The 20,447-nt window shown below is 40.3% G+C and overlaps 1 protein-coding gene across 8 annotated transcripts in view; it reads left to right on the top strand.

Annotated features, from left to right (window-relative positions):
• The window catches only part of LOC110960961 (inositol 1,4,5-trisphosphate receptor type 1), a 79,534-nt gene extending 59,913 nt beyond the window's left edge, over positions 1-19,621 (top strand). For all 8 annotated transcript variants that reach the window (XM_051948814.1, XM_051948813.1, XM_051948817.1 and 5 more), the window contains 12 exons: positions 41-148; positions 266-458; positions 2,073-2,195; positions 4,934-5,109; positions 7,343-7,507; positions 8,094-8,283; positions 8,402-8,497; positions 12,286-12,425; positions 13,308-13,473; positions 15,977-16,137; positions 16,959-17,120; positions 18,165-19,621. In XM_051948814.1, the coding sequence (XP_051804774.1) occupies positions 41-148; positions 266-458; positions 2,073-2,195; positions 4,934-5,109; positions 7,343-7,507; positions 8,094-8,283; positions 8,402-8,497; positions 12,286-12,425; positions 13,308-13,473; positions 15,977-16,137; positions 16,959-17,120; positions 18,165-18,251 (1,767 nt within the window). In that variant the 3' untranslated portion in view covers positions 18,252-19,621. The remainder of the gene's footprint in view (positions 1-40; positions 149-265; positions 459-2,072; positions 2,196-4,933; positions 5,110-7,342; positions 7,508-8,093; positions 8,284-8,401; positions 8,498-12,285; positions 12,426-13,307; positions 13,474-15,976; positions 16,138-16,958; positions 17,121-18,164) is intronic.
• Positions 19,622-20,447: the final 826 nt, after the last annotated feature.

The following is a 20,447-nucleotide window of genomic DNA, read 5'->3' as shown; positions in this document are numbered from 1 at the left end:
TGACAAGCTCTCTCTTGTTGGCTGTGTGTCCTTCATATAGCTGGCGCGCCATAATAAAGAGCTGTCCATGATGTTGAAGCCAGGAGGGGCGAGTGGAGAGGGAGATGAGGCCTTGGAGTTTTATGCCAAACACACCGCTCAGATAGAGGTCACAATACACATATTAATGTGAAAAACTGCAAGTTTATGGTGTATTTGTACAAAAGTTGTCACAAAAGTGACGATGTGAAGAGCCTTGGACGTGACTGTGTGCCTCTGTGTGCAGATTGTGCGCCAGGACCGTACCATGGAGGAGATAGTGTTCCCTGTACCCAACATCTGTGAATTCCTGACCTCAGAGTCGAAGCTGCGGGTTTACTACACAACCGAGAGGGACGAGCAGGGCAGCAAGATCAATGACTTCTTCCTGCGAGCAGAGGACCTCTTTAATGAGATGAACTGGCAGAAGAAACTCAGAGGTAGGGGCTAGACTTAGGTTAAAACAATAATGCAACAATGTCTCTATTAATTATGTCAGATAAGGCAGAACCACTTAAGCAGATATAAACGGTAATCATCTTTAATTGCAGGGAATGAACTGAGCTCTGTAGGGGCTTCACAGTTAATCCAATAGGGAGAGCAAGACAGAGACAGAGAGCAGACAAGCGAGAGAAAGGAAGGTATGACATACAACAAAGGTTCCTGGCTAGAATCAAAATGGGAGACTGTTCAGTTATGTGGGTTAAACATGGTTTCAGGATCCTCTTGACAGGTTTCTTAAAAAACTGCAGTGGTGGTGAGTAATGGTGGTGAGAGAACTCTGCCATCAGCTTGTAGCAAGTAGGAGCTCAAATTATTAAGACAGCTTTCATTCCTAAAGAGTTAATTGATCCTGAAGAGTTAATGGTTTGCGCAACTTCAGTGCCTTTTTTTCCCACAAATGCCATGCCGGTAGGATGGCTGAACCTTTCTGAGAAGAATTTGTATGTTCTACATGTGTCCTTGTGTTGGATTATAAGCGTAGGAGTGAGCATGGTTTTCTGGTTGTATGTCTCGGTGGAAAGCTAGTCACATGTCCATGTTGCACCTAACCTCTTACCTAATGCATGCTGGGATAGATCAGGATGAGCGGTCACAGAAAATGGATGGACAGATGTGCATCAGGACCTTGACGGCAGGGCTAACATTGTCACTCTGCGTGTGCTCCCGTTCTGTACGTGTGTTTCCGCTGTCTAAAAGTAGACAGGGGCTTTCCACATTCTTTGAGCCATGAAACATTTGCACAGTAACCTTATGAATCACGAGTGAGAGCCTGCTTGCTCATGCACACAAACATACACATGCAGACCCGCACCCACACTCAGTCACACTTCTAATCCACGTACAAGACTTCATACCCACATTAAGGCTTATTTTGTCTCTCGCTTACAAGAGGGGATGGACAGAGAAAAGTCCCTGCTTCTGTTTCTCTTTTTCCAATAAAACCTGAGTGCGCAATATAGTCTATTAAAAGTCAGATTGTAGTTTTAGAACAAAGGTCAGAGGGCCATGTTTTAGAGTTTTGTTCTTTGAGTTGATCTTTTAAAGCTTTATCATCATTTTAATGAACAATATCGATGGATTAAAGTTGTTTCTGCTGTTTTTAAGTGCCACACTGTCCTCTTATTACCTTATAGTAAAGTATTTTCTTCTTGACAACACAGCCATTGGAGTTCAATTTTCAACAGTCCTGATTTCTAAGTGTTACCCTGCAGCTTATTAATAAGTTGGGATTGGATTTGATAATCAAATTAGTGCTTTAACGTTTGAAAAACCACTCAAATGCGAGCAAATTTTGATATTTTATATTTCAAATGCTATTCTTAAGAAATGTCACTAGTCAGAGCCTCTCAAGTGTGATGATTTACTGTTTTTCTCTGGTTTATATCATTTTAATTGAATAATTTGACGTCAAGTTTTCAGTTAGCCAGCTTAACTTCAGGCTCTTAGAACTCTAAGAAACTTAAAAGATTTAAATAATTGTTGGTTGGAGACCTAAATCATGTCACATATTCCTGTTTTTTGAAAAAGTGTGTCTGCCCTTTCCTCTTCAGCCCAGCAGGTGCTGTACTGGTGCTCCAGAAACATGTCGGTGTGGAGTAACGTTTCCTTCAACCTGGCCGTGCTCATGAACCTGTTGGTCTGCTTCTTCTACCCCCTGGAGGGGGTACACGGAGGTCAGTCACGCGAGTAGACGCTGCAGTATGAAAGCATTTAAACTGCTCTGTTAATGTGCTCACATCCTGTGGCTGATATTAGTGTGAAATTTCCTGTTGCATTTCCAGTTGCTCAGAAATATGAAATAGAGAGTTATTGTGAATTAGATATCAATCATGTTTTGATGAAGCTGCCTATTATTTGTTCGTGCATATGAAACATTGCTGTGTGTATTTAGTATATATGTGCAGAGTATATTTGTATACTCTGCACAGATCTTGCATTCGGACTTCTTTAGAAACGCGGGTCAGACAAAGGTTATCCGCTCAACAATGCAAAACAGGAAGGATAGGGGATTGCTGACAAGTTTTTCTGCTACAAAACACTTCCACTAGATTTTAAAAGCCTGTACTAACATGCCGTCGGTTGAATAACATGAAAATAATAGACATGTGGGTATTTTCTAAAATGACGGACGAATAAAGGCCCAGTATGGAAAAACTAATTAGGGAAAGGCAAGTTTAAGCAGCACTCCGGTATAAGAAACTATCCATAAAGGCTTGTCACACAGCACTGCCACCCACAGAGATAAACTGACTCCCAGCCCTTCTACCAGGCATCAGCATTGACCCACTGATCTCCTTTTGCCTCTGTGTCCTGATCTGCTGACTTCTAATCAGCTGATCAGGATTAGGAGCAGGACTTGAAAAGCTCTCTGTCTTTGTGTAAGACACACCCACAGACAAAGGTTCAGCTCATATTTGCCCTCCAGCACTATGGAGATCACAGTAAACACCGCAGCGGTGCAATTTCATTTGCTTTCAACAGAGCCTGTGTTGGTGTAGGCAGCACAAGGCATATAAGGTGATCCAAAATGTCAGTCGCCTTGTTTTACACTACACAACCTATTAAACCCTCCTCAGTGATGTATATCAACTTTGCCCTTTTTCTGTGGCATTTCCTATTTGAATCTCCTCCATTAGACTCATGGAAGGAGGAAATGGTGATTTTAAAGAAATGACTAATTTTGCAATATGCTATTTGCAAAGACAATTATATAACATAATATCCTCAAAATATCACTGGAGCAGCTGTCTCTTGTCCAACTTTTATATTGATGTGTTTAAATGTTCACAAAAGTTTTGAAATTACATAATCAAAGTAATAAGCCGGTGAATACATGTTGCATTCGTCTCTTTTAAGTTGATTTACACCTCAACAGCTCATCTAGTGGAATCATAAATGATGCTAAAGTCTGAAACCAAAAGTTTTGTACAACGTGAATAAGGTCTGAGTGAGTCTCCCTTCTTCTCTGGAACTTGGTCTGTGCGTAAGACGTCATCACGTGAGACTCCAGCATACCTTTGGCCTGCTTAAACACTTTTATGGCTTCTGGCCTTTGCTCTCTTTTACGTTTACACACACACACACACACACACACACACACACACACACACACACTAGCTCTCCCTCTGCTCGCCGCCCTGCTTTGCTTGGGGCTTTGGGTTATAAGAGCAGGAGATCTAGGTCAGTGTGTTCTGCCTGCATGCATGACTAACTGCTTTTTGATGAATAGCTTCGGTTAGCATCACACACTCATAACACATGCTCTCACTCAGACTCGGCGCACGCTTGCAGCCCTCTCACCTGTTGATTTTCTAGGTGTTTGCGCACAATCATCCACCTGCGCATCAAACTGCAGTGTAAGGCAGGTACACAGTTTGTGAGTGCACGTACGTGCCCCTCTTTCAGTCTACAGCATCACTGGAGCTGCGTTTTACCCGCCGCTCATTCCTCATGAATCTTTCAGCTGAGGTATTTTTAGAGATGGCTGTTATGTAAGTGGCACCTGTCATGTGATCTCCACAGGGACTGGAAGGGAGAGAAAACTAGAGACAGGGAAGGAGACGGAGATAGGCAAGGTGGGAGGAAAGGAAGTAGGGGAAGGAAGGAGGACTCCCTGAACTGCAGTACTCTGACTTTTTGTCATCCATTGTGTCGGTCTCTGTTTTTTTTCTTATCCTTATGTTTATGCCCTATTTTCTTTCTCATCTTACCTGTTCTCTAAAGTTCATCTGTGAGCAGTGCTAATTGAGTACTTACAAAACATGCACATGGTTTAAGAAAGCGATCACTAATAGAGGCAGCAGTTTAGGTGTGGCCTTGCTTTAAGCTGGTTAAAGCTAGTTGAAGATTTTTAGTCAGAAGGACACGTTGCAACATGAAACCTTTGACTGGGACATTACCGTAATCCTGGATTTACCCCAGGATCGAGGCTAGCATCAGGTAGGCTCTCAGTAAAGCCTAGTGCACAGACAGGCATGCACACACACACACACACACACACACACACACACACACACACACACACACACACACACACACACACACACACGCACGCACATGCACACACCCTCACTCAAAACTATGTCATAGACTTTTGGGTGTTATGTAACCGGCTCCTTTTGAGTTCAAAAACTCACTGACAAGGAAGAAGCTAGTGAAAGCCTGTTAAAAATCTAGTGATCCAAACAAGGCCTTGTTTAAGCTGCAAACTGCACTGACACTCCCTCAAAATATGGTTTTATATTCCATATATGTCCGTTTTATTATATAAATTGGCTGTGAAATTCTTCAAATGCAAGGTCAGGATCACAAATTTGGCAAGTATTCTATTTATATTCTATAGTATTCCTTATTGCTTGCTGGTGCGATACATGTTTAGTCACTTTCTGCGTGTTTTATTTGTTTTCTGCAGGTATGCTGGATTCCCATCTGTCCGCACTGCTGTGGATGGGAGTCTTGGCGACGCTGGTCATCGTTATCATCATGCCCCAACCACTGGGCATACGTGCCCTGGTCATTGTCACAATCCTCCGTCTCATCTTCTCTGTGGGGCTGGAGCCCACACTCTTCCTTCTTGGTGCTTTCAATGTGAGTGGTCTCATTTAAAGGGTCAGTTCACTGGAATTACCAGTGGTGGTATTTAGTCATGCACTTGGTTTTGAGTTAAATTGCGCAGCTTTTGAGATATGTTGTTTCTGAAAACTGTTGCCACCGCCATAAAGAAAAAGGAAGTAGCTGAAACAATTTGTTGTTGAGCTGATCAAATGAGTTAAAGAAAAGTGTGCAGCAACTCTAACGATAATCAACTCATAGTTTCAGTGTTTTTTATGCTGTAATACTAAATATTCTCTGGTTCCAGATCCTCTGATTGGTAAAGTTATACTTTTTGTATATTTCATAACTGCACAGTTATAGTTTATACTAAAAATATAACCAGTACCCAATTATTGGGAGACTTTGGAACTGATGGTTGGACCCAACAAGCATTTAAAGTTTAATATTACCTTGACCTCTGAGAAGTTGTAATAAGAAGTCTGTGTCATTTCAGATAGCAAGGTTTCCCAATCATCTCTTTATTGACACTGCAACTCCAGGCTAAGTTCTGAAAGATATTTTGGCAGAATTTTGAGAACTTTATTTGTTTTCAGACCTGGAAACTATTTATGTACTTATATGTACAGTATACAAAATTACAGAAGCTTTCTGGGGGCCCCAATACTATTCTTGTTTGAAGATTTTTGCACTTTTTTCCACTTTCAAAAACCAATGATCAAATATTTGTGCTCTGCAATAGCTGTTCAACTATAAGAATCTGCTGGAAACAACTGCCATGCCTCTGGGACTTAGATATCTGGAGATACTGGCTTTAAGGCTAAGGTGTTTTTTTCAATCAAAATAGAGGTTTCCCAGTTGAAATTCTGCAAAAATGTTCCATAGAACTTTGTCTGAAGTAACACAGACTGACCTGTTATATATTTCATAGACTAACCAGTCAACTGAAGTAATTTTCAGACAAATGACAGTGAAAATAGCTGTTGCAAACTGAGTGATCTGAGAGACAAGTAACAGAACCAGTGCAAAGTCAGTGAAAACTACCTATCTGGCTAGAACCCACTGAAGGGAAGTGAAAAGTGTTTTAGTTATTTGGATAAACCATGTATATCTTTGTTGTTCTTCCTGTGTGATAGTATGTTGGTGTGGTTTGTTCATCCTTTTCCCCTGAGAAATGCTCAAAACAAGTCATTTCTATTTTACCATTCACACACACTACTGTATGCGCTTTCATGTACCGAGAAAACCTCCACTGCGCCAGTTCCACTTCTCCTTTCAGCACTCACTCACACTTATGCCCACTTGGCATGCCGGTGCCCCATCTGCCTGCGGTGTTGCCCCAGAGTCCTGCAGCTCTCCCTGGCAGCGTCTGGCTGTACTGTGTGGTGTGAAGTGCGTCACCGGACCCCAGAGAGAGCGACACCGCCCCTTCACCCACCAGAGATTTTCTAGATTTGCTCTGAAACAAATACACACACACACACACACACGAAATAAAGACTTCAAAACAAAACCATCTCTTCCGTCATTCTCTGTGTTTATATGTACCTGGGAAAGCAGGTTATTGAGGGAAATCAGGTTAAGGCCAGAAATCAGAGAACCCGTTACCATGGGCTGCAGTAACCTGGTTATTCCAAAATCTAGCTTAGCTGGGGCAGATCACATGTCGCCCTGACTGTGTGGCTGACAATTTTGAACCAAATATTTTTTTCTTACAGATATGTAAATTTCTTAAATAGGCCACATTTCAGTTGTACAACTAATTTAACTGTATTTCAGTGTCAGTTTCATTCTCAATCACACTATAGATTTTCACTACCACTGAAAAAAAGATGCACTGCCGTTGGCCTCCCTTACTTTATTCATCCTCACTTCTAACACAGTGATGCTTTTCCAGTCTGAAGTGTTTTCCTACCATTTGGCTATTTTTAATACCCTGTTAGAAACTCAGTTTAGCATAATGACCGAGAAGTCAGGCCTCTCCAGCAGGTATCAGCTCCAGCTGTATTAACCGGGTTTCTGTTAATCCCTTACCCTGGTTCAGGAAACTGAGTTTCTTGTTTGGATGACGTTTAAGAAATTAAGTTACATGTTACCTGAATGAGTGCGAACGCATTCAGTGTGTCCTCATTTAGCTTATAACTGCTGTCTACACTCTGTGTCTGACTCAGCCCTCAACAAAGGCCCTTGTTTTTTCCAATATTCAAGTGATTAATGATTCATTATCATTTATTCTCATCATTAAAGATAGTATGTCTTTATCTTCCAGGTTTGTAATAAAATCATCTTCTTGATAAGTTTTGTTGGGAACCGAGGAACCTTCACACGAGGCTACCAAGCCATGGTGATGGACTTTGAGTTCCTCTACCACCTCATCTACCTCATCATCTGCTGTCTAGGGGTGTTTGGACACGTCTTTTTCTACAGTCTGTTGGTGAGAGAAACGCACAGATACGATACATACATACACACATGCTATAAATTCATCTCTACAATCAGGCAGTAACATCTCCTATGTAGGGCTGAGGTCAGGCAGTTCAAATTACTGAAGAAAGGCAGTAGATATTGAGCAAAACCATGTGTGAAATACTCCTTCCCCTTTTTTTTGAATATAGTTGCAGCTTTCTGTCATGGTGCATTCAAGGCCATATCTTCCTAGCAAGCCAGAAGTTGCCTTATTTGGTGCTGCAATCATTTTGCTGTTTGTTGTTGTTGGGGTGTTGAGTGCTGTGTGCAGGTGCCTCAGACCTGCTTTATAATGTGTCAGACTAAATGTGCCAGTATTTACAGATGTTTTCCGTTCACATGCGTCCAAGCAGCTTATATGCAGATTCTGCACAACGTAGCTTCAATAACAAATAATCATTGTCAGACCAAAAAGTAGTACAAAAGCCTTGTTGTGCATGCTGAATCTAAACCAAGAAACATCTTGGTTCATTTCCATTTATCTATTGCCATATGTTTATCTGTTTGCTGTTCCCTTATTTTGCACCTTTCTAACGTATGCTTCGTTCCTGTAGCTGTTTGACTTGGTATACAGAGAGGAGACCTTACTGAATGTGATCAAGAGCGTGACTCGTAACGGACGCTCCATCGTCCTGACCGCTGTACTCGCCCTCATTTTGGTCTACTTGTTCTCCATCGTTGGTTACATATTCTTCAAAGACGACTTCATCCTGGAGGTGGACCGTATCCCCAACACAACCCTGAGTGAGGACAGACTGCGGTCATTTATCAGTTTTCCAAGTAGCCTTGAACATTCCTGATCATAAGTGCTACATTTAGAAACGGCTAGAAAATGTAAGCACTGTCAATTCTTGCTTCGTAGAAAGCGGCGCCAGTCTGGCTGACGAGTTTTTGGCTGCAGGGATGTGTCGTGGAAGTATTGATGATGAGAACTGCACCACAGATGCTCAGCAGGAAGGTAACTGTATACTGCAATGCTAAGGGTCTTCCGTTAGTCTATGCAAAGTGTTTAAGTGATGAATGCTCTTGAGGGTATTTCTTATCCTGAATTAAACCTTTTAAGTTCTTTTACCAACAGGAACACTGTGTATTGTGATTAGTTTTGGCTGAAAGGTTAGACATAGACTGTAAGGATTTTAGTTTGTAGAAATTGGTGGGTCTGACAGCCTGGGATTACTTTAATGAAATCAACGTACTTATATGTAAGCAAACAGGTATGTAAGTTTAAGGCTGGTGGTCTTCAGAATATTATGCAGAAGGATAATGATGGGTAAAATGAAAACATATTAAGACAAAGTGAAAGGAAAACTGTGATATATGTTTGGCAAATTAGTGTGCAGTTTCATTATGTTCTCAAGTTTTACACTAAATCACACTGTAATTCATGTGACTCTGTAAACTGTCACATGACCACCATCTGACCTGTGAGAGTCACTGGTGACCACAACGACCCTCACGTGACAGTGATTTGTGAACCACACATAAAAGGTTAAATTCCTGGGAGCCCCCTCCAGCCAGACTGTTTAGTGCTGTCAAGTTTAAAATGATAAACACAGTTTCAATTGCCAAAATGCTTTCTTTTATTTGATCTCATATTTAGAATCATGGCCCAGAATATTGTCAGACATGACCCAAAAACTGCCCCACTTCTGCATTATTGTTACATTTTTAGCCAGTATTCACCCAAACATTTGTTGTTAGTTTGTTTTTTTTTTTGTTTTTTTTTTGCCTTTCAACATCAGTTTGGGATGTTTTTAGGGGAAAAACAAATCTTGTTCCGTGTCAAGGTTAAAATGGATTTTTTTCAAAGTAAAGTAATTTAATTAAATATTTAAAATAAGTAATTGCATAAGTATTCACTCCTTTTAAAGTGACTCAGTGAATTGAACAGAGGTGCAGCAACTGAATGCTAAAAAAAATTCACACAGTTTGTGAAGTGAAGATTATCTGAGGGCAGTGAATGCGTCTCAAGTAATTGTAATATTAAGACACCTGTATCTGGAAGGTGATCAGTCACTGGTGAATCACTCCTCCTGGCCATTATTACACCCTGAAAACTAATGAACCCTCCAAGCAACCCTGTGAAAAGGTTATTGAACAGCATGAGTCAGGGGATGGATACAAGTTTCCAAGTCACTGAATATCCCTTGGAGAACTGTTCAGTTCATCATTAGGAAATGGAAAGAATATGGCACATGTCTAAATCTGCCTAGAGCAGGCCAACCTAAAAATATGAGTGATTTTCCACAAAAGAGAGTACTCAGGGTGGCTACCAAGACACCTATGATTCCTCTGAAAGGGTTTAAAGTGTCAGCGACTGAGGCAAGACTGTTGCCTGGGATTCCCATTCTTGTCAGGTTTTATGGGAAAGTGGAATAGAAAAAGCCGCAGTTATTAAAGCTAATATTAAATCTTGGCTAGAGTTTGCCAAAAGATGTGGGAGATTCTGAAGTTAACTAAAAGAAGGTTCTTTGGCCAGATGACACCAAAACTGAGCTTTTTGGCTATCAGACTAGGCGCTATGTTTAGAAATAACCCAACAATGCACATAATCACAAACACACCATCTCCAATGTGAAGCACGGTGGTGGCGGCATCATGATGCAGTGATACTTCTCAGCAGCAGGCCCTGAAAGGGTACTGTAAAATAATTGCAACAAAGTATAAGGAAATCCTGGAAGATAATGTGATGGAGTCTGCAAGAGAAGTGTGACTTTGGACAATATTTGTTTTCCAGGAAGACAGTGACTTTAAGCACACAGCAAAGACAACAGGGTGAATGTTCTGAAGTGCCTGAGTCACAGTCCAAACCTTAATCTAGTTGAGAATTTGTGGCTTGCTGGACTCATAAAAGCCTGTCCATGCAACCAGACAGAACTTGAATAATTTTGCAAAGACAAATAGGGTAAAATAGCAGCACCCTGTTGTGCAAGACTGATCTAGACCTATCCACACAGACTCTATCCTGCAATTGTGGCCAAAGGTGCATCAACTAAATACTGACTTACAGAATGTGAAAACTGCAGTTACTCATTTTATATTTTATAGTGTTAATTATTTGACATTAGTGTGCAGAAATCTGTTTTCACTTTGACATGAAAGAGTCTTTTTTTTAATATAAATTCTTCTCAAAAAAGCCAAACTATACTGACAATGATTCAGTACTGAAAAGCAATGAAAGGCTGTAACATGTGAAGAGAGTGGATAGTTTTAATTGGTGCTGTATAAAGGCCCCAGCAATTCAGTATTTAGTTTCATTCTCTGACGGGACATAAATATGCAAGTGTTGATACTTTGGTCAATAGTACACTCAGTTTGCAAAGGGATCATATATCCCAATCTGTGTCTTACTGATTGCCCTAATAATTTCAATAAAACAGTGAGAGATATGAATAGTTTTTTCTGTCTCACCCCTCACATTGCAGCTAAACTAAAACATGTTTGCTTTGACTAACAGCCTTCCCACTGTGAACCAAAACATATAAACATGGTTTCAACTGATATTAAGTTCTGCAGCTAAGTCAAGGATCTGTGTGATAAAAGAGCAGATGATATCTTATATTTACAGACTGATTACATGGCTAAACCCTACTCTTAACTGATATGTAATAGTTATTTATTACCAAAGTAAATTATTCAAAAAGAAAATAATGGTCTACTTGTGGTGTTTACCAAAAAAACATTTCATAAATCCTGAATATGAACATCATAAGCACCATCATTACATCTCAGATGCATATAGAATATTATAATGGCATTAATGCATTGTGAGTGTGGCATGACATGATTATGAAAGTTTAATGGAACAGAAAAGGTAGTGTAGTGTGCCACACTGTTTAATTTGCAGTCCATTAACTCTTCATAATATCTGAATAAGAATGGTATTAGTGCTGTGCCCACACCATCACAGTCTTTTCCCGAGAAAAGTTTCTTTATTGAAGCAGCGAACACATTCAGAGATCATAAACTGCTGAATGGCAGTACAGATAACTTTTTCTCTACTTTAATGCCTTTGTGTTGATTTAGTGTTTAAAGTGGTCACATTACTGCAAAATGCACCTAATTTGGGACAGTATATTATATATAAACTAGACCAGCCCTCAGTAGATGGCAGAACCACGCCCACATATCTGACCTTGACCTTGATCTGCAGACCTCTAACTCCACAACTGAGCAGGGGACCTTAGACCGATCTTCAGTGCCAAGTTTGATTATCCTGACTTCAGCACTTGCAGAGATATCTGAACGGACATACACACACACATACTTACCCAGCCAGCCAGCCAGATACCGAAGCGAATGCAGTAACCCCGCTGACGTGTACGTCAGGCGTGGTTAATTATTAATCTACAACTTAAAATAATTAAAATAGGTATATATTGCTGCATATTGTACCCATATCTCACTTTTGGTTTTATTTTACTTGGAGGATTTTCTGAAGTGTAAGTCATGCTGTTATGTTTTTTTAACTTGTAAATGTATCTGCACTATTGTAAGTTGTTGAAAAAATTTTCAGTTCTGTGAGTTAATTTATCGCTTATTAAGCACCAATTGTTGCTTCTAATGTTACCTGGAGGTCTTGACTCCCCAGTTATAGGAATTGAGTAAAATATTTTACTGTAAATGGCATTGGGTGGTGCTGCAGTGATGTAAATACACTGCAGTTATAGTACTTGTGACTCTCTTACTACATTTTTAAAAAAAATATTTTACTAATTAAATTTGTGATCATCTGTGCCTCCTCAGATTTAGGGATGGACAGTGAGGAGGACAGCGACATGGAGCGGACGTGCGACTCTCTGCTCATGTGTATTGTCACTGTGCTGAGTCATGGCCTGCGGAGCGGAGGGGGTGTAGGAGATGTTCTCCGAAAGCCTTCCAAAGAGGTACAAGTGACTGTGATTAGGCTTTTGATGCGTGCAAGTCTGTGTGTGCGTCTGGCCTGAGAGGGTGTAACGCCCGCAGCTGCAATGCGGGTCATGTGAGCTGGCTATGAGCCCGTCATGCGCTGAACTTGCTTTTATTTCAAAAGCGCGGAGGTTTCGCAATCTTTCCTTACAGCTGCACTGCCTCCGCCTTGTGTGAGAATCAAACCTCAAAATAGACTTCCACTGAATTTGGGCTCAACCAGTAATGATGTCAAAGAGGATGTGAATGTCTGTCATCATTCCAAACACAAAGCTACTAAGGTCAAGTGTTGATGGCTGGTAAGGTAAGTAACTTAAAAACAAAAGAAGTCAATTCCATAACGATATGGGTGGCACAGTGACTCAGTATATTGTCTCTTTAAAGAAAGGCTGTTCTAAAAAAAATGTGATTGTGCGACTGCATTAGGCTGGGTACCACTGCAGGGAACTTCAATGCATCCTGGGACAAGCTCATCTCATTACCTTCGAGAGGATTAAGTAAAAATGAGAAATGAGTCAATGAGTCTGACCAACGTATCCATGAAAGGCTGCTGACCGGCTTTCTGTTGTCTCGGTTACTGTAGCATCTGGCAGGGTACACCTGTGGCCTTGTGTTTCCATTACCATCCATGAGGGCGACGTTTCACCTCATTTTAAACCCACATCATCATCCCCAGCACATGCTTACATTAAGGCTGGCCTTTTGGGTCATGCATTTAAATGGGACAGTCTTTGTTCCCTTGTTTTTAAATTGACTCTTACTCATGCACAGTTATCAAAACACAATTATTACCTACTGATCTGTAAATATTCAGTATGAGCCTAATGCACATACAAGCCTGTTTCCTGTATCTCACCCAGGAGCCACTGTTTGCAGCCAGAGTGATTTACGACCTGCTCTTCTTCTTCATGGTCATCATCATTGTCCTCAACCTGATCTTTGGTGTGATCATCGACACCTTTGCTGACCTGAGAAGCGAAAAACAGAAGAAAGAAGAAGTCCTGAAGACCACCTGCTTCATCTGCGGTGAGGCTGCTCAGCTCATCTGTTTCCACATGGTGCACTTTACAAATTTGATGAGTGGTTAAAGCATTAGGCTACATAGGCCAAGAAATTCACAATAATAACTGTTAATGGCAAAAAACTGTGAGACCTCTAAAACTGGCTTCATTTTCCTGAAACCTTTCGAATTACACCAAATGCTTAACTTATAGTTCAAGTCTGTGATACAACTTTCTCAGTAGCTTTTGCTGGAATATCATCCAAAGAATAAAGTCATTGGGAAACAAACCTCGAACTTTCCAGGGACAGAATGACTTGTCTAATCATCAGGGCAACCAGCCAGCCTGGCAAGGCTGTGCTCTCTTCTTGGAAGGTCTCTCTGTTTCAAAGACTGTGTGTCATTTAAACTCTTCCACAATCTATCTGACGTCACGTAATTCATTCGAAAATTCCTCTCTCGCAATATTTGATTTGTTGGTGTATTTGTGGCTTCTGGTAAGTACGTCTGTAAAGGTGCATGCAGTTTGTTGCATTCCCCCTCGTCTCTCCCCCCTCCTTTTTTTCACTTCTCTGCCGTTCCAAAGAAGCCTGAGTCATGAGGGCTTCCTGCCACTGCTCTGCTCGCCTCCATAATTCATGTCTGTCTCACACGCACAGACATTTTCTCCCACTCACTCACACACTTGATTTCCTTACCATATGTTTTGTGCAACTTCACAGATTAGCTGAACTCTGTCCCACTGTGTGGCAGCATCTGCATGTCCTTATATGTACATTATACGTGTTAGTGTCTAAAGAAGTACATGCTGTACAGCATGTGTGTGTCTGTGCTTTATTGTGTGTGCGAGCGAAGCAGTGCATGTTCTATGTGAACATGTGTGCATGTACGCGCTTATGTTTGGTCAAGCAGTCAGGACAAGTGGTAAGCATATGGAATGAGAACAGTATTATGTCACCCAGCCTACCATCAGCTCTGACTCACTCATGTTAAATAAGGCCAGGCCACAGGGGGAGCTGCTGTCTCTATGGTTTCCAGAAGGACCACAAGAGAACAGGAGATGCAGAGATTAAGAGCCGATCTCCACAGGAATTAAGTGGCTCTACATCCTCTAGCTTTGTTTTATAAGCCCCGTATTCATTTTTAGATCTTTTGGGTCCGTAGCCAATGATTGATTTGCGTCACAAACTTCATGTGCAGAGCTGATTTCCACCTGTAGCGGAATTCATTTTTGTACGACAAAATCAAGCTTAATTTCATCCTCCACAGAAAAAGATAAATAACAGGAATTAAAGCGAATGCAAAACAAAAATCTTTAAATATTAGATTTTTTTTTCACTTTTAGGTTCACCAGCTGTGCTTTCATTTTGCAACTGAAGCTAGCAAAATGCATTTAGGGTATATTTTCCTTGTCATATTCACCTCAGGGCAAATATATCCCTGGTGTTCTCGTTTCAATAACCTGTATATTAAACTGCAAAATAAAAAATGTGCTGCTCCATCCCCTTCAAGAACATTAACTTTGCTCATCTGACCTCCAGTCATGTGTGATGCTAAATTTGCCAAAGATTTAATGCATCATTTTGGGCGAATGTGCTTTTTTTCTATGCAAGCTTGTTCAACATTTGAAACTTCTGTTACGTGTTATTTTTTTCCACTAATAATATGAAATTTTCTTTGTCATTTTTTTTACTCCGTCTGTTTGGTTGATGACAGTACGGGGGAAAGCTTTATACTTAGACACATATTTACATTCTTACCCATTGTGCAGTCCCACCAAAGATAATCTATCCCAAATAAAAAATGGCATGACAGTGACCCATGACGTACGGCCAGAGTAATAAAGAGCTAATTTTGTCCACAAGAAGATCAAGGAGTCCTGCAACAGATGGTCCTACCCCTACAGAGCCCCGATCGTAACATCATGGAGTCAGTCGGCGACTGCATGAGACAATAAACACACAATTGTGGCGAGCTCTCCAAGATGTTTGGAACAACCGACCTGCCAAACACCTTGAAAAAAACTGCAACAGTACTGAGGAGAACTGGCGCCGTTTAAAAGAAAAATCAGTATTTACCACGAAAGATGCTGTTAGAGATGTGCAAATGACACCAAAATGAAATTTGATGGTGAAATAAATGTTTTGTTTTTTTGGAGATGCAGCCAGATTTTTTTCTTTAAAGATTTGTAATGATTTGAATCTGTTTGGAGCCAATTTAGGAAATCAAATATTCAATATATTTAGGATGTTTTCAGTTTATCAGTTTATATTACTTTGCATGAGGTTGACTGATAATTAAAACTATGTGTGACATTTTTTTTTTTTTTTACCTGTTTCATGCCTAGGCACCATCTTTAATGTGAGTGGAGTTATTTACTCCAGTTTCACATGTGCGGTAATGCCATGAAGAATTTACAATTTGATTGCTAAAAGGGATTGAAACTGGCAGATCAGAAGCTGTCATCTGTTTGTGTTTCTGTGACTACATGCTGTAACCCAAACCATGTGTGTTGTCGTCCTATTACAGGTCTGGAGCGCGACAAGTTTGACAATAAGACGGTGACTTTTGAGGAACACATCAAAGAAGAGCACAATATGTGGCACTACCTGTTTTTTATAGTGCTGGTAAAAGTTAAAGACTCCACCGAGTACACTGGCCCTGAGAGCTACGTAGCAGAGATGATCAAGGTAAATAGAAAGCAAGGACACACCCTTAAAACATGCATCCACCTCCTTGTGTAATAGTGGTAGTTGTTGTAAATAGACCAAAGTGCCTGTCAGACCACACTGTTTTGGAAATAATGGTGACCTGCATGTAGCCTGAGATCACAGAGCTGCAGCATGGTTGTTGATGTCTATGGGGAATATACTGCGTAAGGATGCACGTTTTTCTGCAGAAAGAAGTGCGCTTGGTTAACCATAGGAGTTGCCACACCGCTGTGTTCTTCATTTCAAAGCCATTCTGTGGAACTGCCGTCTTTCTGGCTGCTGACGTATATTCGGTCCTGAAGGAAATTGCAGCATTATGGGCACTTTTTATTTGTGCCACGTTTTTGGTCGCTGTGATTAAGCAGAGGTCATCTGTTTTTGCTCCTGAGTCACACTTGCAAACATGCACTGGCTCGTCACACACACCTCAGGATGTAAATCTGTTCCTCCTTTTTTAATTTTAACTGACAGACAGGCTGGTCATGCACATTTAATGGCACAGACTGACTAGTGCAGACAAACAGGAACTTGGGGAGACAAAAAAGGACAATCTAACCCTAGAACTGATCAAAGCATCATATTGTACCATTGATTGGTTCCCTCTGATTTTCATTACCGTGCAGTATGGGCTCAATCTGAACTCATTTGTTCTCTATTGTTACTTCTGTTGCAGCAAAAACATGCAAACCTGTTTACGTATTGGAAATCAAGAAAGCTTGTCAGCTTAACTGTAGCATGTTTCTTTTAAAGTTCCAGTTATTAGCTCCAGCTAATCAGTCTAAATGCTTGATTGATCACAGGAGCACAACCTGGACTGGTTCCCTCGGATGCGTGCCATGTCACTGGTGAGCAGCGATGCCGAGGGGGAGCAGAATGAAATTAGGAACCTGCAGGAGAAGCTGGAGTCGACCATGAGGCTGGTGGCCAATCTGTCTGGACAGCTGACTGAGCTGAAGGAGCAGGTACATCATGTGATAGTAAAACACGCACCCCTTCATTTTGCATTGCACCACCCTTGATTTATTCTTCTTTTGCCTTCACTACACTTTGCAGGAAAGCAGGATCTCTTTTTTTATGTGTAGCCACTGGGACGTTATTGACAGATCACTTTGTTATTCTTATTTATTGACAAAGTCACTACTCAAGACCACATTTCAATGAACTGTAACATAGGAAGAGCTGTCGGAGATCGTTCGCTTTTGTCCATTGCTGGTCAATAACCAGGGTGATTTCAGTTTTTGCCATTCATGCTTTAAGTTGGATGAGTTCACTCATACATAATTAAAAGTGTTAAGGACTGTGTCAAATACTTCATTGAATGTCAGCTTTTAAAAACAGAGCACACTTTTGCCTTTAGATACAGTATAGCACAGTATTGGCCTTTGGAGTCTTAAAGAACTAGTTCAATATTTTGGGAAGCGTGTTTAATAGCTTTTTGCACACAATCAGATGAGAGGACTTATGACAATCTCATGTCTGTATCCTAAATATCAAACTATTCCCTACAGCTTAGGATAAAATCTGGAAATAGAAGGAACAACCAGTATGGCACTATCAGCACCCTTGGCATTCACTTATTCATATACGTTATATGTGTTTTTAAATAACCGCAAAAATGTAAGTGCTAAAATGTCCATTTAGGGTTTTATGGGGGACACTGGGCTGGAGGACTTAATGACCAGAACTGCAACCTCCTGGAGTCCAGACTTAGTCTGTCACATAACCCCTGTTAAACCACGACATGCTATTTTTACACTTGGATTTCTGCATCCTTGCCTCTGTTGGCACATTATTGACAAACCAGCATGTATGCATACATACTGTCTGAATCCTAGCACACTTGTACAATCAAAACAAAACAAGGCTGCAATAAAAGCATTGTTCCAGAGCACTGCTAGTGGTTAGACACTCCACGGAGGGCCTGTAAGCTACAGTAAGGTCATAACAATTACAATTACAGAGGAAATGCTGGGTTAAATGTCATCTTTGTTTGTGTCCCTGTGCAGATGACAGAACAGAGGAAGCAAAAACAACGAATTGGACTTCTTGGTCATCCCCCTCATATGAACATCAACCCCCAGCAGCCTGCCTGAGGGTGGCAGGGGCCAGTTTCACTAGTGCCTGAGCTGCTTTAACAGTGAACCACCTGTTGGACATGAGAATGTCAAAATGTGTCCAACTCTAGTAAGTATTTAGGTCAAAGTCTGACTGTAATTGTCACCAGACACTCCCAGAATATGGTTCTTCAGCAGGCACGCTTCTAAGTGTCTTGAAGTGAAAGTTATCTGTTCTGTGGATATGTCTGTGTGGGTGAAGTGTGAACAAAGTGCCTCAGGACCTGAGAAGCCAGTCCTATAAGTTAAGGAGATGAACCCACTGACTTCAGCTTTACTACACTCAATGCCTTCTGCATTTGACAGCTCTGACAGCATGCCAAAGTTCAGCCATTGTTCCTGTGGGAGTTTTCCTCTAAAGTGGCCTTGTATTGAGGTTTTAATCCTCAGTGTTGCACCAGCAAACTCAGGTCACATGTAGATTTGAAGGTTTGTTTGAACCCTACAATACATTTAATATATTCCTTTCAACTGACAGCAATAGAAATGCTGAACAATATGCAATGTCTAAATAAGAATTATTATTATATAGATATAAAGTATTTTTGGGAAACTATATTTGCTTTTATATTTGAAATGATATATCTTATATATTTAAAATATAAAGACAAACTGCGCCTGTAAACTATCCCGAAGAAGCCGCCGTACTTTTCCAAAATCTCATGATTATGTAAAAAACTACACAGTTTTTTTTTCATCTTCAGAACAAGCATTTATTGTCACTTCATAATTCTTTGTACATTGAGTTTCTGCTTGTTCCAGGAGAGTTTAGAGTAAAAGAAAAACTTAATTATAAATGCTTCAGCCATTAAAGCACAAAGCCTTTTTTTAATCAAAATAAATAAATAAATCTGACCTGTTAACCCCTTTGCTATAGCTACTATTTGAAACATGTGCACCCACCAGAGTAGAAGCTAATCATGTGATTACTTCACTCTGAAGCCAGGTCCATGTTGTGACAATAACAGGAGTCCCGTCAGAAACATGTGTCCAAACTTTTCAAACAATGATTTTGAGAGAAACTTCATATTAGCTTTATTATTATTCTTCGATATGTCTGCACTGAATTATTTAATCTTTCTTTAATCCATTTAGTCCCAAGCACTGATATTTTCTGTAGCACACAAATGATTGTTACTTTTTGGTTGGTCACTTTGTAAAACATCCACTAAAGAATGACTGAGTGTTTGAGTGTATATGAGGGGGAAAAAAAAAACATAGAAGAACTCATAGATGTTATTTGGAGTGCTGCTTGACCAAACTTAACTTTTATACTAATTGATGGTTTGTGTCTGGGTTGTACATTCCATTCTTTGGAGTCTATTTAAATAAACAAGTGTGTAAAACAATCTGTGAGTGAACAACGTTCCTGTATCAGCAGACAGAGGAAGCTCAGAACGCATGTGACGCTAAAGGGACTGAAGATCTGGTGTTTCCCCCACAGCACTGCTATGTACTACATTTTGATGCCACAGTGCTTGTGATAAAATAGCTGCTTATTTATTGACTGCTTGAGTGGTACTATTCTTCTAGCAGGCTGCAGATGGAGATGAATAAAGAGCCTCACAGAAAAAAATATAATTTAGGAATTGCCAGCATGTGAATTCTTGTCTGTAGCCATCTACAAATGAAGAAGTACACTTGTCTTTTAATCACGCTGCATGAGGAAATATGTTGTGTACATACAGAGGTTGCGCATGTTTAGTTTTGGTTTGACCTTTTTGACTGGTGTCACGGCACAAAAGGTTCATTTACGGGTTTACAGTAGTTAATAACAACATTACCATTGACATATCCCGCCGTTTGTCATTGGACTTATTTGCCAGTTAACTAAATACAATATTTTTAACACCTCAAGCTCCTTCGTAAATTTTAAAATCAAACATTGTGCAAAACTAAAGCATTAAAATTGTAATACACACTTTTTGGTTTTTCCTTAAAGTAATAAAGACCAGTGGGTACTTTCCCCAAATAATTCACAAGAATGTTACGGAATTAAGAAGTGAACTGAAATAAAGGTGCCATTGTGAGGATTAAAAAATATCCAATTTAGTGTTTGTGTTCCATGTGCTTAGACTGTTTTCATGGGGCTTTCCATCATTGTTGTGGTTATGTGATTATAGCTATGACCTGTGTTGCAGTCATTTTGTAATTACTGAGTCCCACAGACCGTCT

This window comes from Acanthochromis polyacanthus, chromosome 5, assembly GCF_021347895.1.
Source record: "Acanthochromis polyacanthus isolate Apoly-LR-REF ecotype Palm Island chromosome 5, KAUST_Apoly_ChrSc, whole genome shotgun sequence".
NCBI lineage: Eukaryota > Metazoa > Chordata > Actinopteri > Pomacentridae > Acanthochromis > Acanthochromis polyacanthus.
This window is presented reverse-complemented; position numbering and strand designations above follow the sequence as displayed.